This window comes from Oncorhynchus nerka, linkage group LG14, assembly GCF_034236695.1.
Source record: "Oncorhynchus nerka isolate Pitt River linkage group LG14, Oner_Uvic_2.0, whole genome shotgun sequence".
Taxonomy (NCBI): Eukaryota; Metazoa; Chordata; class Actinopteri; order Salmoniformes; family Salmonidae; genus Oncorhynchus; species Oncorhynchus nerka.
In genome coordinates, this window is record NC_088409.1 from 11,838,902 (window position 1) to 11,862,512 (window position 23,611).

The 23,611-nt window shown below is 44.2% G+C and overlaps 3 protein-coding genes across 6 annotated transcripts in view; all 3 read right to left on the bottom strand.

Moving 5' to 3' along the window:
• The window catches only part of stmn2a (stathmin 2a), a 12,361-nt gene extending 6,694 nt beyond the window's left edge, over positions 1–5,667 (bottom strand). The window contains exons 1-4 of the mRNA XM_065027400.1: positions 5,501–5,667; positions 2,276–2,374; positions 1,138–1,310; positions 356–547 (exon numbers count right to left, since the gene is read on the bottom strand). Coding sequence (XP_064883472.1) covers positions 356–547; positions 1,138–1,310; positions 2,276–2,374; positions 5,501–5,519 — 483 coding nt within the window. The 5' untranslated portion in view covers positions 5,520–5,667. The remainder of the gene's footprint in view (positions 1–355; positions 548–1,137; positions 1,311–2,275; positions 2,375–5,500) is intronic.
• A 1,432-nt stretch (positions 5,668–7,099) lies between these two features.
• Positions 7,100–15,752, bottom strand: upp1 (uridine phosphorylase 1). Of its 3 annotated transcripts, XM_065027401.1 has the most exons (8): positions 15,506–15,748; positions 15,202–15,258; positions 14,474–14,591; positions 13,615–13,773; positions 12,970–13,084; positions 12,015–12,224; positions 11,608–11,754; positions 7,100–8,163 (listed from the first exon to the last, which is right to left on the bottom strand). In XM_065027401.1, exons 2-8 carry the CDS (start codon positions 15,252–15,254, stop codon positions 7,973–7,975), a joined length of 993 nt encoding a protein of 330 aa, XP_064883473.1. In that variant the 5' UTR covers positions 15,255–15,258; positions 15,506–15,748; the 3' UTR covers positions 7,100–7,972. The 3 variants fall into 3 exon arrangements, with proteins under 3 accessions (XP_064883473.1, XP_064883474.1, XP_064883475.1); XM_065027402.1 differs by lacking the exon at positions 11,608–11,754 and having other exon boundaries at positions 15,506–15,752; XM_065027403.1 differs by lacking the exons at positions 14,474–14,591; positions 15,506–15,748.
• A 2,500-nt stretch (positions 15,753–18,252) lies between these two features.
• On the bottom strand, positions 18,253–23,595 carry gra (granulito). Of its 2 annotated transcripts, none has more exons than XM_065027408.1 (7): positions 22,614–23,595; positions 20,915–20,994; positions 20,472–20,524; positions 20,274–20,358; positions 19,948–20,054; positions 19,684–19,736; positions 18,253–19,434 (listed from the first exon to the last, which is right to left on the bottom strand). In XM_065027408.1, the coding sequence occupies exons 2-7, from the start codon at positions 20,991–20,993 to the stop codon at positions 19,425–19,427; spliced, it is 387 nt and encodes a 128-aa protein (XP_064883480.1). In that variant the 5' UTR covers position 20,994; positions 22,614–23,595; the 3' UTR covers positions 18,253–19,424. The 2 variants fall into 2 exon arrangements, with proteins under 2 accessions (XP_064883480.1, XP_064883479.1); XM_065027407.1 differs by lacking the exon at positions 22,614–23,595 and adding an exon at positions 21,829–22,182.
• Between the last annotated feature and the right edge of the window lie 16 nt (positions 23,596–23,611).

Here is a 23,611-nt window from a genome sequence, read left to right on the forward strand (position 1 = left end):
CTTCTCCATTACTACTACTACTACTAATACTACTACTACTCCATTACTACTACTACTACTACTACTACTACTACTCCATTATTACTACGACTACGTCTACTGCTACTACTACTACTACTACTACTCCATTACTACTACTACTACTAATACTGCTACTACTACAAATACTACTACTACTACTCCATTGCTACTACTACTACTACTACTACTGTACTACTGCTACTACTAATACGACTACTTATACTAATACTAATACTACTACTAGTACTCCATTATTACTACTACTACTACATCTACTACTGGTTCTACTACTCCATTACTACTTCTACAGTACTACTGGCCAGTCTTCTCTCACCTTCTCCTGCAGGCGTTCCATCATGGCTGCCAGGTGGGCCTCCCGGTTCTCCTTGATTTGCTCCATCTTCATGGTGAGCTTCTCCTCTGCCATTTTGCTGAAGTTGTTGTTCTCTTCCATGGCCTTGAGCAGCACATCCCTCTCATGCTCCCTCTTCTCTGCCAGGGCCCTCAGCACCTGGGCCTCCTGGGACTGGACCACAGAGAGACCATGGATGTCACCATAGAGTTGGAATCACTAGAATGGTCAAAGCACCTCAGACAATAGTCATTTAAAAAAAAGTTGTATTTTATTTTAATTGTACCCCCTTTTCTCCCCAATGTCGTGGTATCCAATTGTTAGTAATTACTATCTTGTCTCATCGCTACAACTCCCGTACGGGCTCGGGAGAGACAAAAGTCGAAAGCCATGCGTCCTTAGACCACTGCGCCACCCGGGAGGCCCAGACAATAGTAATTTGACTGGTACATTCAATATAGCCGCCGATCCATCCACCACGGAATATGAACTTGAATGGGACAGCTGTTCTGTTGATTCTAATTATATGTATATTAATGATTATATCAAAACGCAGGCCCTGGGGTTGCCTACTCAAAGATCTAGAATTCTATACACTCTAAGGGAAAAAAGCTGCTATCAGACAGCCGTCATTTTGGTTCCAGGTAGAACCATGGAACCAAAAAGGGTTCTACTAAGGGGACAGCCGAAGAACACTTTTGGGATCTTTTTTCTTAGAGTACCTACTGTTTTTATCATTCTAGTTCTATAGTTCTACTACTCACCCTCCTCCGGTCCTCAGCTGCCTCCAATTTCTTCTGGATGTCCTCTAGGGACACTTCCCTCTTGGGGGGCGAAGCGATGCTGTGGGCCGCATCTGACACCGGGGAGGGGGGCTTCAGAATCACCTCAAAGGCCTGGCCCGACGCCCGCTTGTTGATTGGCTTCACCTCCATGTCTGAAAACAAGTGAAAAGATGTATTATTTTTTTCTGTGGTCTGGTCTTCTGGGGTCTGGTCTTCTGGGTTCTGGCCTTCTGGGGTCGGATCTTCTGGGTTTTGAGGTCTGGTCTTCTGGGGTCTGGTCTTCTGCGGTCTGGCCTTCTGGGGTCGGATCTTCTGGGTTTTGAGGTCTGGTCTTCTGGGGTCTGGTCTTCTGGGGTCTGGTCTTCTGGGTTCTGGTCTCCTGGGTTCTGGTCTTCTGGTCTTCTGGGGACTGGTCTTCTAGGGTCTGGTCTTCTGGAGTCTGGTCTTCTGTGTTCTGGGGTCTGGTCTTCTGGGTTCTGGTCTTCTGAGGTCTGGTCTTCTGGGGACTGGTCTTATATTATTTTTACTCTTTTCTACATTGTAGAAGACATCAACATGATGAAATAACACATATGGAATCATGTAGTAATCAAAAAGTGTTAAATAAATCAAAATATATTTTATATTTAAGATTCTTCAAAGTAGACACCCTTTGCCTTTGAGGTTACCTGGAGGTGTGTTGGGTCATTGTCCTGTTGAAAAACCCTTGAATGAGTAGGTGTGTAAAACTTCTGACTTGTATTTTATATATATATACAGTAAATATTTTATTTTTTAAAATATTTTTTATTTTACAATCTTATTTTTCCTCTTTTTTCTTTTTCTTATAGTTTCCTAAAACTCACGTGTTTTTGAAAAACTCACGTACGCTTCTATAACTCTCGTCCCCTCGGAACGAGCTCAGCCAAGACAATACTCAAAACAAAATGTGAGCCAGGGCAACAAACTGGCTAAACGCAAAACACAAAACGTATTACCTGCCCACCCTTGGGAGATAATCAGCAACCAAGCTGTCCTTTCCACAGACATGTCGGATTTCAAGAGGAAACTCCTGCAATATCTGTAGTAACTTTCCTATCCTGATTGGTTCTTACCTCTCGTGTGACCTGGTTCTTACCTTCGAACTCACAGACGACCAGCTTGTTGCGTGCCTCTGGATAAAAGCAGGAGCAGATGAGGGAGAAAACAGACAGCTCCTTCATCTTCTCTTTGTATGCTGAGGGAATACAAACACACCAGACTGTTAACACTGCTACGTGGAGGAGTCCAAAATGGCCCCCTATTCCCTATATAGTGCTTTAGCACCCTATTCCCTATATAGTGCAAAAGTAAAGCACTATAGGGAACAGGGTGCCATTTTTGACACAACCAAAGTCAGACACTATAATGGCACCTATAGGAGATAACATTGTCATTATGCTGTTTATTGACTGTGGAATAAAGATCATTCATACAGGCTTGCTTCACACTGACAGAATTAAAGCCTTGTGCGGGCCAGAGCGGCCCATAGAGAACATTCATACAGGCTTGCTTCACATGGACAGTATTAAAGCCTTGTCCGAGCCAGAGTGGCCCATAGAGAACATTCATACAGGCTTGCTTCACACTGACAGTATTATAGCTGCAGGTAGGTAGCCTAGTGGGTAGTGGTTGGGGCGGCAGGTAGGTAGCCTAGTGGGTAGTGGTTGGGGCGGCAGGTAGGTAGCCTAGTGGGTAGTGGTTGGGGCGGCAGGTAGCCTCATGGTTAGAGCATTGAGCTAGTAACCTGAAAGGTTGCTAGATCAAATCCCCAAGCTGACAAGGTAAAAATCTGTGGTTCTGCCCCTGAACAAGGAAGTTAACCCACTGTTCCTAGGCCGTCATTGTAAATAACAGTTTGTTCTTAACTGTCTTGTCTGGTTAAATAAAATAATAAAAAGCCTTGCCAGAGCAGCCAATAACTGATCATGATTTTCTGTTGAACTTGAGCTCTATTAATGAATTCTATCATGATCTGATAACAGTAAGCTAATGGGCATTAGCTAAAGGCTAGATGCTACTCTATCTTAATAGTGTTTAAATTGTCATCACTTCAATAGTGACGGAGGGATTTAGAAGAGACAGGCTCTGTCCAAATTCAAAATGGCACCCTTTGGATCAGGGCCCCATATGGCACACACAAAGTCTCTACCTCAACACCAACACCAAAATAAATAGCTAGTGTATTACTATCACCCTACTGTATTAGGTTCTAGTAGCCCTGATTTCACTAAGGTACAGCATCAGAGAGCGAGAGAGAGAGAGCTCTGTCCGAAGAAGACTGCAGATTGTCAATACTGATTAGCCAACTGCTGCAAAGGCCAGCAGCGTGTGGAGCGGCCCATTGCTGCAGGGCTGGCCACTATCCCAGCCTGCTGTCTGGCGGCCTGCTACACCTGCGTGCCATGGCCCACTGCTCAATACAGCCTGCTGTCTGGCGGCCTGCTACACCTGCGTGCCATGGCCCACTGCTCAATACAGCCTGCTATCTGGCTCACTGCTCAACACAGCCTGTTGTCTGGCGGCCTGCTACACCTGCGTGCCATGGCCCACTGCTCAACACAGCCTGCTGTCTGGCGGCCTGCTACACCTGCGTGCCATGGCTCACTGCTCAACACAGCCTGCTGTCTGGCGGCCTGCTACACCTGCGTGCCATGGCCCACTGCACACCTGCGTGCCATGGCTCACTGCTCAACACAGCCTGCCTGTACACCTGGCCATGGCTCACTGCTCAACACAGCCTGCCTGGCGGCCATGGCTCACTGCTCACACAGCCAGCCTGCCTGTCTGGCATGGCCCACTGCTCAACACAGCCTGCTGTCTGGCGGCCTGCTACACCCTGCCATGGCTCACTGCTCAACGCAGCCTGCTGTCTGGCGGCCTGCTACACCTGCGTGCCATGGCTCACTGCTCAACGCAGCCTGCTGTCTGGCGGCCTGCTGTGCCATGGCTCACTGCTCAACGCACCTGCACCTGCGTGCCATGGCCCACTGCTCAACGCAGCCTGCTGTCTGGCGGCCTGCTACACCTGCGTGCCATGGCCCACTGCTCAACGCAGCCTGCTGTCTGGCGGCCTGCTACACCTGCGTGCCATGGCTCACTGCTCAACACAGCCTGCTGTCTGGCGGCCTGCTACACCTGCGTGCCATGGCTCACTGCTCAACACAGCCTGCTGTCTGGCGGCCTGCTACACCTGCGTGCCATGGCCCACTGCTCAACACAGCCTGCTGCCACATGTCATCAGAATCACTAAGATCCTATGGAACTGCATGGATCCATTTCCATTCCATAATAGAATATAGGCCCTACTGAACATAGAATACATTCCGGCACTATGGAAGCCCAAGAGCAAATATGTCTAGGTAAAACAGAGATCAGAGAACAGGAAGTAGGCCTATGCCTTTTAAGTGTTGGTTAATTCTATTGTCAGACTAGACAGAAAAGAGAATCAACTCTTTTGGATAATCAGTTCCACTAAGAAACAACTCAGAAAAATTTCAAACAAAACATAAAGCAACAAATAGTTTTCTCTCCCCCTTTATTGTGTGATATATTAACATAGAACAGTTTAATTCAGTGTAGAATCCTCCACTAAAACAATATACTCTAGGCCTTATTGTTTAGCATTGGCATATCATGGCTGATATTGATGACAAGGCCCTTATTCATTTATACTTTTTGTTTAATATATTAAATGTAACCCACATTTACTGTAATATAAAACACACAGAACTGCCAAATGATCCTAAATACATATCAGCCAAATGATGGTAACAAATACATGACTAACTATTGTAGCCCAACAAATGAACCACTGAATTCAATGCATTGTCAGCACGCCCCTTTCATTCACCTACAATTGATTCTCTATCATATTCGAGCTCAAACAAGCGATATAACCGTTATATGAATATACTCATAAAAGTACATAAATGAAAAAAGAAATTATATCTCAGCCTGTCAAGCTGTGTTGAAATGGTAGTCAGACCGGCGTATTGGGTGGGGTCTCTCTGCATTATGCTTCTACTAGAGCCGCCGCCGTATCACCAGCAGTATGTGCAGCGTTGTAAATAAAACCGCTATACATAAGAAAAAAACTATCGCGCCAACATATTAACCAAAATAAATCTTTCACTTGATATAAAATCAGAACATTCATAAGATGTCCAATCTAGAAGAGCAGTTTTTGGCTGCCGTCCCTACGGGCCCATATACTGTAATAAAATAATGAGGACGATGCAGGTGTCCGCGCAGATCTCAGCCTCCATCCCTATAACAAACTCTAACAATAATCCATGCTGAAAAATGTTACTCGCATCCTTACCAATTGCAGTTTTGGCCATGGCTGTCTGCGGGTGTTTTGCGGCTATGGTCTGAAGGGCGAAAATATTGTTTTAAGGCACTGTGTCAGCGAAGAAGACAAGACCGGGGGTTGAGATCAGGATGAGAGGTGCGGAGCGAGCTGGAAGATGGGAGCGGTTGAATTATGAGCGTCTCTGCGCATGAGCAGATTGCTTGGCCACCCTCCGTCCTTTGACGCGCATCTCTCGTCGAGATCAGATATTCCATCCAAAGCAATAGAATTAGGCCTAGTGGTACCGAAGGAATAGCCTACAGTAAAAATGTTACAGAGGTACATTTAGAGGAAAAACGAATCAAGTATTCTATTTGAAATGTTTAAATACTTACAAATACAAAACTTTACCAAAAGTGTGCTGACACCTGCTCATTGAACATCTCATTCCAAAATCATGGACATTAATATGGAGTTGGTCCCCGTTGCTGCAATAACAGCCTCCACTCTTCTGGGAAGACTTTCCACTAGATGTTGGAACATTGCTGTGGGGTCTTGCTTCCATTTAGCCACAAAGGCATTAGTGAGGTTGTGCATTACACATGGTAATCTTAGGCTTGTGTGTGGCTGCTCGGCCATGGAAACCCATTTCATGAAGCTCCCGACGAACAGTTCTTGTCCTGATTGTGCTTCCAGAGGCAGTTTGGAATTCGGTAGTGAGTGTTGCAACCAAGGACAGAGAATGTTTACGCTCCACGTGCTTCAGCACTTGGCGGTCCCGTTCGTGCGCTCATGTGTCCTACCACTTCGCGGCTGAGCTGTTGTTGCTTCTAGACGTTTCCAATTCACAATAACAGCACTTACTGAACAGTTGACCAGGCTAGCTCTATCAGGGCAGCTCTAGCAGGGCAACAATTTGACAAACTGACTTGCTGGAAAGGTGGCATCTTATGACGGTGCCACATTTGAAAGTCACTGAGCTCTTCAATAAGGCCATTCTACAGCCAATGTTTGTCTATGGAGATTGCATGGCGGTGTGCTCGATTTTATACAGCAACAGGTGTGGCTGAAATAGCCGAATCCACTAATTTGATGGGCTGTCCACATACTTTTGTATATATAGTGTATATTACAGTATATAAACCTATGGAACGCATTCATGACCTAAACATATTCACAGGTCCCACTTGAACGCGCCCCTAGCTCACGTATGCTATAGGCTACCAGACCTTGTGAATGGCTTCAGACACAGACAAAAAGGGGAAACATGGGGCATCATCACAATGTTGGTAGAGAGAATTCGTGCATTTATCAATGAGACAAGGCAATGCTGCTAGGTGCAAGAGTCAATCAATGATCAATGTCAATCAACTGAAATATGCATGACAGAAAATCCAAGGCCTGCCCGACACTGTGGGCCAGTTTCCCGGACACAGATAGTCCTGGACTATAAAGATAGTTTCAATGGAGAGTCTACACTGATCTTGCTTTTACGTCCAGGTCCAGGTTTAATCTGTGTCCAGGAAACCTCCCGTACAGGGACGGCTTCTGTATCTGTACTTACTAAGGATCCCCATTAGCTGCTTCCTAAGGTTGATGACATAAACCCATTTTAATCACACTGAAATATTTACAGTATTTGTGGTTTTATTACTCATTAGGTGACATTAGAAACACTCAGTTACATATTTTCTCAGTAACAGGACGACACGTTGTATGTATGATTATGGTTTCAGAGCAACATTTGATAGTACAGTACAATGCAGTGTTGATAAGTCTTCAAAGTAGCTAAAGAGGTGCAGAGAAGTCTTATCTTTAATATTCATAACTTGCTCGTTACCATAGCTACAGCATATAAAACTAAAATATACATACTGGTGAATTAAAACAAAACATTTCATCTTAAAGGCTTGGGGTTAAAAAAACGTTTTAAAAACAAACTGTGTATAATATATTTTCTAATGTTACACAAAGCAACAACTTATGGAACAAGTTACTTTACTTTGCTCAGCATTGGTTTATTTGGTATAAAAACAGAGGTAGTGTCAGGTAAGAGGTGTGTTTGATGTTTCTCATGATTACTATACTAATTTGATTACACTTAGCTTACAATCCAGAAACAATAGATATGATAGATATAGATATATATTGGCTTCTATACGGTCAATGATTGCTATTGAGAATGATTGCGAAAATCCATAGTGAAAGCAGCCAGGCTATATGGAATGAATGACTGTGAATCAGTGCTGCACTAAATTACACTTACACTGAGTATACAAAACATTAAGCTTAAGCTCTTTCCATGACACTGACCAGGTGAATACAGGTGAAAGCTTTGATCCCTTATTGATATCACATGTTAAATCCACTTCAATCAGTGTAGATGAAGTGGAGGAGACGGGTTAAAGAAGGATTTTTAAGCCTTGTGACAATTGAGACATGGATTGTCTATGTGTGCCATTCAGATGGTGAAAGGGCAAGACAAACGTGCCTTTGAATGGGTTATGTAGTAGGTGCCTGGAGCACCGTTTTTTTGTCAAGAACTGCAACTGAGGCTGAGGTTTGGAGCATCTTCTTGATCAGGTGACCGACCAGTATCTGAGGACGTTGTTGGTAGCTGTGGAGAACTTCATGAGAGCTGATCAGCTGGTCACCTTTCTGACGGTCCAATAGCGTCACACACACCACGGCCGCTTCAGAGGGACACAGTGACAGAGGACAGAGATGGATTATTTACTAGTCCTGAGTGCCAGTCTGCTACAGTATCATGCCAACTCCTCGAACATGAGACAGGGAGTTGGCACGACAACACAAACAGATCAAGGATCAGCCTATTTATTTACCAGCAACACAATACAGAACTTTGATCCTACCAAAAGGTTCAACATTAGGACCTTCAAGGGAATGAATATGATGTAAAAACACATATATTTAATACATCTATTCAAATACATATGCATCTTTATTTCATCTTTAACGCATATAAAGTCAAAGGTTTTGTTTCTTTATTTAAAAAAAAGCTTTATGTCTGCGAACAACACTGCTAATACGGCCGGTACTGTCATCATGGAGAGCTACAACTACACCCGTGGGACGTACCTTTCAGCCCGCTGAGTTTACACATGGCAGTGAACAACACTGCTAATACGGCCGGTACTGTCATCATGGAGAGCTACAACTACACCCGTGGGACGTACCTTTCAGCCCGCTGAGTTTACACATGGCAGCGAACAACACTGCTAATACAGCCGGTACTGTCATCATGGAGAGCTACAACTACACCCGTGGGACGTACCTTTCAGCCCGCTGAGTTTACACATGGCAGTGAACAACACTGCTAATACGGCCGGTACTGTCATCATGGAGAGCTACAACTACACCCGTGGGACGTACCTTTCAGCCCGCTGAGTTTACACATGGCAGTGAACAACACTGCTAATACGGCCGGTACTGTCATCATGGAGAGCTACAACTACACCCGTGGGGACGTACCTTTCAGCCCGCTGAGTTTACACATGGCAGTGAACAACACTGCTAATACGGCCGGTACTGTCATCATGGAGAGCTACAACTACACCCGTGGGACGTACCTTTCAGCCCGCTGAGTTTACACATGGCAGTGAACAACACTGCTAATACGGCCGGTACTGTCATCATGGAGAGCTACAACTACACCCGTGGGACGTACCTTTCAGCCCGCTGAGTTTACACATGGCAGCGAACAACACTGCTAATACGGCCGGTACTGTCATCATGGAGAGCTACAACTACACCCGTGGGACGTACCTTTCAGCCCGCTGAGTTTACACATGGCAGTGAACAACACTGCTAATACGGCCGGTACTGTCATCATGGAGAGCTACAACTACACCCGTGGGACGTACCTTTCAGCCCGCTGAGTTTACACATGGCAGTGAACAACACTGCTAATACGGCCGGTACTGTCATCATGGAGAGCTACAACTACACCCGTGGGACGTACCTTTCAGCCCGCTGAGTTTACACATGGCAGTGAACAACACTGCTAATACGGCCGGTACTGTCATCATGGAGAGCTACAACTACACCCGTGGGACGTACCTTTCAGCCCGCTGAGTTTACACATGGCAGTGAACAACACTGCTAATACGGCCGGTACTGTCATCATGGAGAGCTACAACTACACCCGTGGGACGTACCTTTCAGCCCGCTGAGTTTACACATGGCAGTGAACAACACTGCTAATACGGCCGGTACTGTCATCATGGAGAGCTACAACTACACCCGTGGGACGTACCTTTCAGCCCGCTGAGTTTACACATGGCAGTGAACAACACTGCTAATACGGCCGGTACTGTCATCATGGAGAGCTACAACTACACCCGTGGGACGTACCTTTCAGCCCGCTGAGTTTACACATGGCAGTGAACAACACTGCTAATACGGCCGGTACTGTCATCATGGAGAGCTACAACTACACCCGTGGGACGTACCTTTCAGCCCGCTGAGTTTACACATGGCAGTGAACAACACTGCTAATACGGCCGGTACTGTCATCATGGAGAGCTACAACTACACCCGTGGGACGTACCTTTCAGCCCGCTGAGTTTACACATGGCAGTGAACAACACTGCTAATACGGCCGGTACTGTCATCATGGAGAGCTACAACTACACCCGTGGGACGTACCTTTCAGCCCGCTGAGTTTACACATGGCAGTGAACAACACTGCTAATACGGCCGGTACTGTCATCATGGAGAGCTACAACTACACCCGTGGGACGTACCTTTCAGCCCGCTGAGTTTACACATGGCAGTGAACAACACTGCTAATACGGCCGGTACTGTCATCATGGAGAGCTACAACTACACCCGTGGACGTACCTTTCAGCCCGCTGAGTTTACACATGGCAGCGAACAACACTGCTAATACGGCCGGTACTGTCATCATGGAGAGCTACAACTACACCCGTGGGACGTACCTTTCAGCCCGCTGAGTTTACACATGGCAGTGAACAACACTGCTAATACGGCCGGTACTGTCATCATGGAGAGCTACAACTACACCCGTGGGACGTACCTTTCAGCCCGCTGAGTTTACACATGGCAGTGAACAACACTGCTAATATGGCCGGTACTGTCATCATGGAGAGCTACAACTACACCCGTGGGACGTACCTTTCAGCCCGCTGAGTTTACACATGGCAGTGAACAACACTGCTAATACGGCCGGTACTGTCATCATGGAGAGCTACAACTACACCCGTGGGACGTACCTTTCAGCCCGCTGAGTTTACACATGGCAGTGAACAACACTGCTAATACGGCCGGTACTGTCATCATGGAGAGCTACAACTACACCCGTGGGACGTACCTTTCAGCCCGCTGAGTTTACACATGGCAGTGAACAACACTGCTAATACGGCCGGTACTGTCATCATGGAGAGCTACAACTACACCCGTGGGACGTACCTTTCAGCCCGCTGAGTTTACACATGGCAGTGAACAACACTGCTAATACGGCCGGTACTGTCATCATGGAGAGCTACAACTACACCCGTGGGACGTACCTTTCAGCCCGCTGAGTTTACACATGGCAGTGAACAACACTGCTAATACGGCCGGTACTGTCATCATGGAGAGCTACAACTACACCCGTGGGACGTACCTTTCAGCCCGCTGAGTTTACACATGGCAGTGAACAACACTGCTAATACGGCCGGTACTGTCATCATGGAGAGCTACAACTACACCCGTGGGACGTACCTTTCAGCCCGCTGAGTTTACACATGGCAGTGAACAACACTGCTAATACGGCCGGTACTGTCATCATGGAGAGCTACAACTACACCCGTGGGACGTACCTTTCAGCCCGCTGAGTTTACACATGGCAGTGAACAACACTGCTAATACGGCCGGTACTGTCATCATGGAGAGCTACAACTACACCCGTGGGACGTACCTTTCAGCCCGCTGAGTTTACACATGACAGTGAACAACACTGCTAATACGGACGGTACTGTCATCATGGAGAGCTACAACTACACCCGTGGGACGTACCTTTCAGCCCGCTGAGTTTACACATGACAGTGAACAACACTGCTAATACGGACGGTACTGTCATCATGGAGAGCTACAACTACACCCGTGGGACGTACCTTTCAGCCCGCTGAGTTTACACATGGCAGCGAACACGGAAGACTCCATCTCGATGTTCCGAACCCCAGACTCATAGGCCTTGGTCAAGTAGTCCTGTTTATCCTTCTCTGTGTAGGAGCAGAAGGCCCCATCCAGACGCGCTTGTCCTGGACACACGAAATACCAGCTAGATACACACAGTAACTCTAGTAGGGCACATCCATATAACCTGAGTGCCAGTCTGTTTGTGCCATCATGCCAACTCACTCACTGTCATGCCTAACATGTTGGGCTTTACAATGACAGCAATGGAGTTGACAGGGGCACAGACAGATCAGGTATCAAGTTAACACAGCATAACATTTAAAAAAAAGACCGATTCGGAGACAACAAGCAGAAAAGGGAAGTAGCGTATAATAACCGACACCTTCATAGAAATCCATTGTGCACATAGTGTTTCCGACGACCGTCTCAAATTGACCCAGGTCCTTGCTACACTGGAGCAGCTCTTCAGCCAGACCTTGGTCCAGGTCCGTGCTGCGTACCACAGTATTCCCCAGGATGACCTGCTCCAACCTGGGCAGGAAGGTGGCGTCTACTGACTGCTTGGTGACAACAACCGTGCCAGGCTCAAGGCCTGGAGAGAGAAAGGGGAACAGAGTGGATAGACAATGTACAGCAAATATGGCTTGTTTTTAGGCCTGTGTTCCAAATGGCACCCTATTCCATATAAAGTACACTACTTTTGGGCCATACTTTTGGGCTCCCGAGTGGCGCAGCGTTCTAAGGCACTGAATCTCAGTGCAAGCGGCGTCACTGCAATCCCTGGTTTGAATCCAGGCTGCATCATATCTGGCTGTGATTGGGAGTCCCATAGGGCCGTGATTGGGAGTCCCATAGGGCCGTGATTGGGAGTCCAATAGGGCCGTGATTGGGAGTCCCATAGGGCCGTGATTGGGAGTCCCATAGGGCCGTGATTGGGAGTCCCATAGGGCCGTGATTGGGAGTCCCATAGGGCCGTGATTGGGAGTCCCATAGGGCCGTGATTGGGAGTCCCATAGGGCCGTGATTGGGAGTCCCATAGGGCCGTGATTGTAAATAAGAATTTGTTCTTAACTGACTTGCCTGGTTAAAGGTTCAATAAAAATATATACATATATAGGGAATAGGGTGCCGTTTGGAACACATCTTTAGATTCATCAAAGGACTTTAATTGATTGATTGATTGATTGATTGAAACACCCCATATTAGCGTTATTACTAGTTTGACTACAGTGGGATTCAGATGTGCTGTGGTTAATCAGAAAGGAATTAAATCATATCCAAAGCACATGAGAAGTACAACCAGACAGAAAACGTCTAAACAAACTCTCTAGGCCTACCTAATCCACCGGAGGTCCCAATGCGAAAGATGGTAACATCAGTGCAGCGAGCATGGTAGAGGAGCTTGATGAGCTCGTGTAACATGATGGCGATGGAGGGGATACCCATGCCATGCTGAAAAACAAAGAGAGAGAGAGACACGTGATGTCATAGATGTACCACATTCCACCACCACAGTCTCACGTCAGATAGCGTGGCGACCTCGTCTGCACTAGTTCATGGCAACGCGGTTGAGTTAGAAGGATGACTGATGAAGCCACTAAATTCAGTCTGTTCGGGCAGAACACACTGCTACACTGACACGTCCATTTATTTTACAAAGAAACCTTCTCTATTACTTTATATTACCTTTCAAACCCAGGACATCGATTACAATTCCACCCAAAGGTGCAACATTGTGAGTGTGTCCCAAATTGCAGCATATTACCTAGTGAAGGCCTTTGTTCAGAGCCCTTGTCCAAAGTAGTTTAATATAGAGTACCATTTGATTTGTGATGCAACCTGTGTTAAACCTACTAACATCTAGTGACTCTATAATAAACTACAAGTGATTGAAACCAGTGTTAAACCTACTAACATCTAGTGACTCTATAATAAAGCAGAAGTGATTGAAATGGCTAGTGGTTTTGTATTTCTTCACTTACGCTGACAGACAACACGGGGCCAATCTTGTACATGGCATAGCGGTCAGTTCCTGCACAGATGTTGGGGTACTCAGCCTTGGGGTCCTCCAGACTCAGCTCTCCAGCAATGTACTCTATGAAGGACTTCATTCTCCAGGGACTGCCCCCAACACACACAAACTGAGACATGAACATAAGAGCAGACGACGTAAATGTTTAACGTCCTGGAAAGGAATACAAAACATCAATAGAAATACAGGACTGCTTTCCTGAACACAGATGAATCCTACTCTAATTTTTATTTTATTTAACCGTTATTTAACTGGGCAGGTGTGTTAAGAACAAATTATTATCTTATTTAGAATGACGGCCTACCAAAAGGCAAAAGGCCTCCTGCGGGAAATGGAGCTTGGATTAAAAATTAAAATATAGGACAAAACACACATCACGACAAGAGAGACACTACATAAAGTGAAATCTAAGACAACAACATAGCATGGCAGCAACACATGACAACACAGCATGGTAGCAACACAACATGACAACAACACAACATGACAACAACATGGTAACAACATGGTAGCAGCACAAAACATGGTACAAACAATTATTGAGCACAGACAACAGCACAAAGGACAAGAAGGTAGAGACAACAATACAATAAACCTAGTCCTGGATTAAAACACATGGTCTATGGTGAACGTCCATTGAAAGGGTTTTTTAGTCCAGGACTAAACTTAATCTGTATCTGGTAAACCAGCCCAATGTGTGAGGAATACAGAAAAGCTGACCTTATTGAATGCAGGAAATAAGATGTTATGAATGTCCATTTACTGACGCAATCTAGCTAGTAGCCTAATGAATCAATCAGTAATCTTACTTTGACATCGCCAAACATGGCAGGCAGGTTGTGTGTGGAGGTCCCCAGGTTAAAGTGGTAGAGAATGTCATCTTTCATCCCATCCAGGTGGGGGTTATGCACATAGACAGTACTTTCACTAAGAAAATCAATCATACAAGGACATTTAGGGAAGACCAGTCTATTATTGGACGACCTCCTAAACTTCTGGGTCCATGTTCATGAAGCATATTTGGTTTTGGTTTCGACATGTTCAACATTGTCTTCGTATTACTGTTTGTCAATAGGATATAATCGCCTGGTTGTGAGTCATTTTCCTTTATCCTTGTAGGGTGTAATGTAATGCTCAATGATACGTGCTTCTGTGCAGGAAGTCCATTTCTCTGGATGACACACCTCTCTGTCGTTTCCTGGTTTTACGGATTAACTCAAATATAGTCCACTGATTAAAGGGAGTGGTTAGCCTACTGTCAAAAGTCAATGTAAAATGTACAGTACAAAGGTCAATGTAAAATGTACAGTACAAAAGTCAATGTAAAATGTACAGTACAAAAGTCAATGTAAAATGTACAGTACAAAAGTCAATGTAAAATTGACAGTACAAAAGTAAAAGCTTTATCCGGGTGTTATTTGTCATGTTGACGTTGAATTCATTTAATTTTCAGACGAAAACACGAATCAAATCACTTTGATGATATAGTTATAGACAATGACGTGATCCAACCATTACTTATTAGATGTTACTGTACCTCTCGCACAATGTCTCATTCTTTTCATCACTGAAACCTGGTCCTGGTGCCATATTCCTGAAAAAAACGTAAGAAGCACAAACCACCGGAGCAAACACATGAAAATTAACTTGATTTCCAAATGTTGGATTTGTCAAATTCAGACATAGATATCGTCACTACTGGTCCAGTTAGTGATACGAACATCGGTTTCTGCGAGGATGTGATGTATCCCATATCGTAGTCTGTAGGCTAACATCGACTCCTACCAAAAATATGCCGGCTGGTATGTCAGAGAAACAGCGATTGAATATATGTAGATTACCTGTAGCAGGTGGATGATTCGCATATGCACGATGCTCCGTTAGATGCGTCCCGTTTCCTAAATATCTATCTGCAATGTAGTACATGTATAAGATGCAGTAATTGAAAGCTGTGCTAAGGAACTTGTCACTGACGTTGGGTTGTCACTAGTTATCACAGCCACAAAGTCAAAATTGTGTAGATCTTATTTAAAAATTCATGAAAACTACAATTTGTTTTTGGTCTTAATTCAAATTTGAGGCATGAAAAGGTTAGCAGTGCTGTTTGGGTTTAACATCTGATTTTAAGAAGATAAATTGTAGAAATAGGCGGGGTTTAGCCATAATTATGACTTTGTGGCTGTGGCTGTGTTGACCCTGCCATTGACTGTATATGAAGGTGTCACCAGTGAGTACGTTTACATGCGCATTTATAATTCGATATTATACGGATTATGGCAGTTGGCAGTACGGCAATAGTCAAGTAAACACTTTAATCTGTTTATCTTAATCGTCGTAAATTCAAAATAGAAGCATACGCCGATTAAACCCTGATTTGAGTTTTTTAGCAATCTTTCTAATTATCATCACATCTAAACAGTTTCATCGGAGTATCTGATCTGCGCATGTGCTAGCACCGCCTCTTATGCGCGAGTGACTCTGGAATTATGCAATTTACAAATAGTTCACATACAAACTTTATGTCCCAACTCTGAATCAAATAGACTTGGCAAAAATGACATGATTTCGGTGGTAGAACGTTTATTGGCAATTTTGGGAATTTATTGAAGTCCCATCAGGTAGCCTGATTTCAGATGCGTCCATGCAAACATGATTAGGAAAATCGTTATTGCAGAACATGTAAACGTTTTAAAACGAACTATTATATTAATCTGACTGGACTCACTGTAGACGTAACTCATGAACATCAAAACGCCAGTAGGGGAGATGTTACACAGGATCTGTGCGCACCACTGGCGCAGTTTTTACACCAGTGAATGACCACTAGAATGGTTATTGTCTCTGGTTTCTCGTTTACGCAGTGTGACTAAAATTGCTGTTTTAGTCTTACATGTAAACTAGATTACATGGCGAGGTTTCATTTTTACATATTTTGATAATGCAAGGTTCGAATGAGGTATAGTCAGCATTTGAGCTGCTTCTGGTGTAAAAATGATACTTCACAAGACAACATTTGTCACACATTTTTTAAATTTTTAATAAGAGCACAGAAATGTACAGGGCTATTAGGGCAGATCTCAGATCAGCTCATACATCTTGGAGCAAGGAGAGGATGTGCACCATAGTACACAAAATTAAATAGGCTATCTTCACAATGTGTAACTTGAAAGTCAAAATCAATGTGGGGAGGGGCACTTATTTAACCTACTGCATATCTGAAAATACATGGTTACACTTTGGCAGTCCCTTTACATTAGCATAGGAAAGTCCTCTCAGCCTTGTATCAACAAAAAGCCAACATCTTGGAATGAAGCCCGCCATCATGACTAAGCCTCGATAGGCAAATAGCTTATAACAAAATAAGGATAAATAAAATAAATACACTTCAAAAATAAACAGGCACTCAATTTTCCCATTCCACACTAGAACCACAACAGTCTCCGAACACAAGTTGCATAATAAACTACCCCTTATGTACACAGGCAAGTCAAGGCGGCGGGTTTCGCTAACTCTGTGCTAATTTACGCAGCCGTTATTCACGTTCAACTACTATAGAATAAACTGAGAAAAAGTGCAGTAGGGGAGAGATGCACCATTTGATGTGACTACAGGACTGGCCCTCAGAGAAGTGGGGGAGAGATGTATTATTTGATGTGACTAGAGGACTGACCCTCAGAGAAGTGGGGGAGAGATGTACTATTTGATGTGACTAGAGGACTGACCCTCAGAGAAGTGGGGGAGAGATGTACTATTTGATGTGACTACAGGACTGACCCTCAGAGAAGTGGGGGAGAGATGTATTATTTGATGTGACTACAGGACTGACCCTCAGAGAAGTGGGGGAGAGATGTATTATTTGATGTGACTACAGGACTGACCCTCAGAGAAGTGGGGGAGAGATGTACTATTTGATGTGACTACAGGACTGACCCTCAGAGAAGTGGGGGAGAGATGTACTATTTGATGTGACTACAGGACTGACCCTCAGAGAAGTGGGGGAGAGATGTACTATTTGATGTGACTAGAGGACTGACCCTCAGAGAAGTGGGGGAGAGATGTACTATTTGATGTGACTAGAGGACTGACCCTCAGAGAAGTGGGGAGAGATGTACTATTTGATGTGACTAGAGGACTGACCCTCAGAGAAGTGGGGGAGAGATGTACTATTTGATGTGACTACAGGACTACCCTCAGAGACTGGGGGAGAGATGTACTATTTGATGTGACTCAGGACTGACCCTCAGAGAAGTGGGGGAGAGATGTACTATTTGATGTGACTACAGGACTGACCCTCAGAGAAGTGGGGGAGAGATGTACTATTTGATGTGACTACAGGACTGGCCCTCAGAGAAGTGGGGGAGATGTACTATTTGATGTGACTACAGGACTGACCCTCAGAGAAGTGGGGGAGAGATGTACTATTTGATGTGACTCAGGACTGACCCTCAGAGAAGTGGGGGAGAGATGTACTATTTGATGTGACTGACTGACCCTCAGAGAAGTGGGGGAGAGATGTACTATTTGATGTGACTACAGGACTGACCCTCAGAGAAGTGGGGGAGAGATGTACTATTTGATGTGACTACAGGACTGACCCTCAGAGAAGTGGGGGAGAGATGTACTATTTGATGTGACTACAGGACTGACCCTCAGAGAAGTGGGGGAGAGATGTATTATTTGATGTGACTAGAGGACTGACCCTCAGAGAAGTGGGGGAGAGATGTACTATTTGATGTGACTACAGGACTGACCCTCAGAGAAGTGGGGGAGAGATGTACTATTTGATGTGACTAGAGGACTGACCCTCAGAGAAGTGGGGGAGAGATGTATTATTTGATGTGACTAGAGGACTGACCCTCAGAGAAGTGGGGGAGAGATGTACTATTTGATGTGACTACAGGACTGACCCTCAGAGAAGTGGGGGAGAGATGTACTATTTGATGTGACTACAGGACTGACCCTCAGAGAAGTGGGGGAGAGATGTACTATTTGATGTGACTACAGGACTGACCCTCAGAGAAGTGGGGGAGAGATGTACTATTTGATGTGACTACAGGACTGACCCTCAGAAGGATAGTGTGCAAAGGCAGGCTTAGAAGCCAAATCATTTCAAGCAACAGTTTTCAATGGGGGAATAGAGACAAGTTATGCAGCAGGCCTATACATCAACATTCAACTAGTTGATAAGTCAATAATCAATCTTCAGTGACAATATCAAACCTAAAAACACCCATACTCCAACATATGAAAAAGTGAAAGGGTTAAATGAATGTAGTGTTGGTCTTGGAGGTCATTGTAAGGTTACTCAGAGTCAATGGTCTCCACTGAGGCGTTATTAGTATTATGCCATATGTAAACATCACACAGTGCAAGGGGCATTTGTTAGCATCAAGGCACATCATTCAACCACGCATTATTCTTTTAGACTGAAACACACCATTTAAAACATGTAGGCTACGGTACATTTTCAGGTTTGTGTCCACCAAAGGAACCAACATTTGTCAAAGGAACTAAAAAAAAGAAGATATACCTCTCATGGTCATGGCTGTTTATGATCTGAACCCTATCGACCCTGGTCAAGAGTAGTGCACTAAATAGGACATAGGGTGCTATTTGGGACGCACCCCATGCCTGTGGTGTTCTGGGCTCAACTGGGATTTGTTGTTGTTGTTGGTATATCACTCAATGGCAGAGCAAGTTGTAGTGGTGTGTGGTTTGAAAAGCAGCAGCAGCAACCAGACTTCCTGGCTCCATGTTAGCCTAGGCAAGCCTAAACCAGAAAATATTCACACAAACATGTTGGATTAATAAATCATTCATTATTTCTACAATTGTGTTAAAATAGATATTGCACAAAAAAAAAAAGCTTTATTGACTTCTACAGAAGCTGTGGTAAAGTTAAACACTTTGGTCCGATTTCACAGAATCTCTCAAATCTTCACCTAATAACTGTAGATATTCTTTACAAATGTATCTTCGCACCAGGCAAGTTCATTGACACGCTTGTATTTTTACTTACATTTCATTGTTTTCATCAAACCTCTTCTCTAACCATGGCACACCAGGTTCTCTCTGTGGAAATGAATGAACATTCAATATCAGGAATGTGCAATAAGCCACGTTAAGCTATGGCACTGAGAACAGGTTAAAGGTAAACATACTGAGCAGGTTGGCAAGTGATAGGAAAGTTACATCAAAAGGAGAGGCTTCTGAATTCACTCTGATTCAATAAAGCAACTACTAAACAAGCCATAATTGAGTACGAGTCGAATGACGAGCTTACCGCCTTTTCCAAAACAACAGGATGTTCTGGTAAGAAGTCCGGTTTTCTTTTGGCAATGGGGGAACTGGCCAGTTGAATCAGGAAGTCTCTAGTGTAAGATATCCTCACTAGGAGAGAGAATCACTTGAATCAGTCAACATCCATACACGATAACATGTGGATTGTGTCCCAAATGGCACCCTATTCCCTATATAGTGCACTTCCTTTGAGCCTTGGTCAACAGTAGTGCATTATAGGGAATAGAGTGTCATTTGGGACACAACTATGGACTAAAGTAATTCAAAACATTTTCAACTCACACTTCTATAGATAGATAGATAGCTTACCTTTAGTTGGGGTGGAGTCTTTTTGTGGTGTCTGAGTATGGAGATGGAGGATTTCAAAAAACTGTTCCACTCCAATACTGTTCATCTTTCCACAGGATAAAAACATGGTCAATGCAAGAAATAGATTCATCTTATAGACTGCCTACTTATCCGAGCAAGTAATTGTCTGTTCTCTGGGTAAAACTATGCATCACTCACTGTTTTTTCTCCAGCTTGTCCACACGCAGATGGCTCATTTCTAAAGCAGGAATCTGTATAAAGAGAAAGTGGGACACTGGCTGCAGTTGGATTCTCTACCCTTCTCTTTGCACTCACTCACTCACTTCCCCTCATCGACTAAAAAGGAATTGACTTGAGTAAGAAATATCGTAGAAACTGACAACCTTTGCCTACACCAATCCTATGCTTTTAAATATAACAGGGAGGGAGCAAGAACACACTTTGGGTAGAAGGGTAGGTAAGGAATCGGATCTTGAATACTGCCTGTTAGCCGACACATTCATTCATTTTTGTTCTTAGTCCATGACTGTTTGTGAGGATCACACTTCATAAAATTGGGCCAAGGATGACTTAAAAAGTAGCAAGACGTGTAGGTTGACAGTTGAACATGAGAGAGAGTGAACTAGTCCAGTTAAGTTTACCCTGGTCAGTACTGCAGCGCCGCAGTGGTCTGGCTGGCTGCAGGTGCTTCTGTAAGATCCGCCTCCTTGACACCTCCATCCTGTAACAGCAGAGTGTTATGAAGCCGTCTAACTTAGGATGTCATGGTCAAGCCTATTTAAAGTTAGTCTGGTCCCAGATCTGTTTGTGCTCTTGCATGCTCGTATTATGACGGCACAGATTGTCACTCAAGAAGCTAATTCAAAGTGCTGCGTGTCACCCACCACATTTGATAAAAACATGACCTCAGGTCTTTCATCACTTGCTCATCAGCACTGCAAAAACTGAAGTGTTGACTTGAGTTGATTCGTTTTGCCCCCATAAAAAGGTGATAAGTTTATTATTCTAGGAAGTTTGATGTTTTGACCGAGGCTAGTTACATAAGATGTGAATGTTGTCTTTAATAAACTAGCAACAGAATTTGACAGATGAGTTAAACTATCCTAAAAACTCTCCCAGTCAGCTGATTTGCTAATTCCAAAAAGCCTAGCTAGCTAGCACTGGCAACCCCCTTAGAAATCCAACGGCTAACGTTAGAAAAACTAGCTATGCTTAATCAACTTTGATTTATGGCTTTTAATCAATTGAACTTGGCTAAGTTAGTTGTTAAGTTGTGACAGTCATTTCGCGTGAAATAGCTACTAAATGGATGCAGTATCTCGGTGAAAACTTTCAGCTCTAGCATTCCCATCATCGCTAGGCGGCTGGCTGAATAGCCATGGCTGCCACCTAACGTTAGCTAGCTAAGTTATCTCGTTGGACATTTTTTTTTTTCTCCGAATAATGCTGACCGTAATTTATTTATCATGGCAACAAACCAAAACAAAGTTTCTCAAGTTCTGTTCACTATGAAAACCCTAGCAGGCTACCATTATTGTGTCTAGGTCATATTTACCTGACCCTGTATGTTCGGCGACACAGGAGTGCCCTTCCCTTCCGAGTGATGCCACACTGATGAGGTGCCGTTTCTGCTCTGGTCACAAAGGTTCAACACCAGACGCGCAGCAAAGTAACGTTTCGAACGAAATACACGAGAGCGGAGACGAACGGGTTACGGACGCAATCTTTCCCTATTGAGATCCGTGCAGAACAAATTCTTAGAATATCATACTGATATCAAACGGCGTTTTCCTGCTTTATCGTCCAAGTATCGGTATGTTCACCGTTACAATACTCGTTTGATAAAATAACTTAAAGTTCTGCTGCACATTTTCAAAGGCAAATCTGTCTGTTCAGTTATCTGGCCTTATTGCTTAAATATACATTTGTGTTACAGAAATAGGATAATTGACAATTATTTCAATAAATGTAATTGGCGTGTCAGTATGTAGTAAAGTTCATGTTTATGCCACAAGAGCGCTCTATGGTACAACGCCCTGGGCCATTAGACTGGAAAGAAGAAATGTACCTATAGATTCATTTTATATGTGTATATATATATATAAATCAAATGGTCACATATACCGGATAGCTGCAGTGCCTTGCTCAAGGGCACATCGACACCTTGTCAAAAATCTAATTTTATTTGTGACATGCACCGAATACAACAGGTGTAGACTTTATCGTGAAATGCTTACTTAGGAACCCTTTCCCAACAATGCAGTTAAAAAGTAAAGGGGGATTAGCACAAAAAGTAAATAGTAAGACAAAAATAATCAGGCTATATACAAGAAGCCTTACCAGGTCAATGTGCAGGGGTACGAGGTAGTTGAGGTAATTTGTACATGTAGGTAGGGGTAAAAGAGACGAGGTAATCAGGATAACGTAACAGCAGCATGTGATGTTTGAGAAAGTGTTTGTATGAGTTTCTCAGCTGCCTTATGGTTTGGTGGTAGAAGCTGTTAAGGAGCCTTTTGGTTCCCGACCTGGCGCAGCTTTTTTTCCCTTTTTCTTATTTAACTAGGCAAGTCGGTTAAGAACAAATTCTTATTTACAATGACAACCTACACCAGCCATACCCAGACGATGCTGGGCCAATTGTGTGCTGCCCTATGGGACTCCAATCACGGCTGGGTGTGATACAGCCCGGATTCGAACCAGGGTGCCTGTAGTGACGCCTCAGGCACTGAGATATTGTGCCTTAGATCGCTGCACCACTCAGGAGGCCCGAGCTTGTTGTACGGTAGCAGAATGAACAGTCTATGACTTGGGTGGGCGGAGTTCTTGACCATTCTTAGGGCTCTTCGAACCAGTGACCTTTTGATTACTGGCCCAAAGCTCTAACCGCTAGGCTATCGGCCACCCAGTTATTACTTCAAGGTTTAAAGGGGAAAACCATCATTTCTGTGAGAATAGTGAACAACATTCTATCCTTTGGTCACCGTAGTCCAACTCTTGGTTACTTCTGGAAATTGGGTAGCTGGAATTAATGTAGGTGCAATTCACGGATTCTCAGTAAAGCGTGAAAGTCTCCTGCATTCTAAACTCAGGATTTATTCTCACTGCTCCTGACGAACTAAATATATGCATCTGCAACAGAATAAAATAAAAAGGGGGGGAATGCAGACAGTTGAGCCCTTTGCGTGTGTTAAATCCTGCATAACTTGCCGTATGATTTGGGGAATACCTAACGTATATAGATACTTAACAATTTGAGTGTTAGTGTGTGTCCCCCAGCTAAAGTAAAATAATATTGCATTCATGGTCATTCTGATTCCAAAGACCACCAGATTGACCAC

Excerpts from the sequence above, each read along its gene's own strand:
- upp1 (XM_065027401.1), bottom strand. The coding sequence starts at position 15,254 with ATGGCACCAGGACCAGGTTTCAGTGATGAAAAGAATGAGACATTGTGC. Across the intron at positions 11,755-12,014 it reads CACAATGGATTTCTATGAAG|GACAAGCGCGTCTGGATGGG; the intron begins GTGTCGGTTATT and ends TCGTGTGTCCAG. Across the intron at positions 8,164-11,607 it reads TAAACTCAGCGGGCTGAAAG|CGGCCGTGGTGTGTGTGACG; the intron begins GTACGTCCCACG and ends GTCCCTCTGAAG.
- gra (XM_065027408.1), bottom strand. The coding sequence starts at position 20,993 with ATGGAGGTGTCAAGGAGGCGGATCTTACAGAAGCACCTGCAGCCAGCC. Across the intron at positions 20,525-20,914 it reads GCGCTGCAGTACTGACCAGG|ATTCCTGCTTTAGAAATGAG; the intron begins GTAAACTTAACT and ends CTCTTTATACAG. Across the intron at positions 19,737-19,947 it reads CTGTTGTTTTGGAAAAGGCG|AGAGAACCTGGTGTGCCATG; the intron begins GTAAGCTCGTCA and ends TCATTTCCACAG.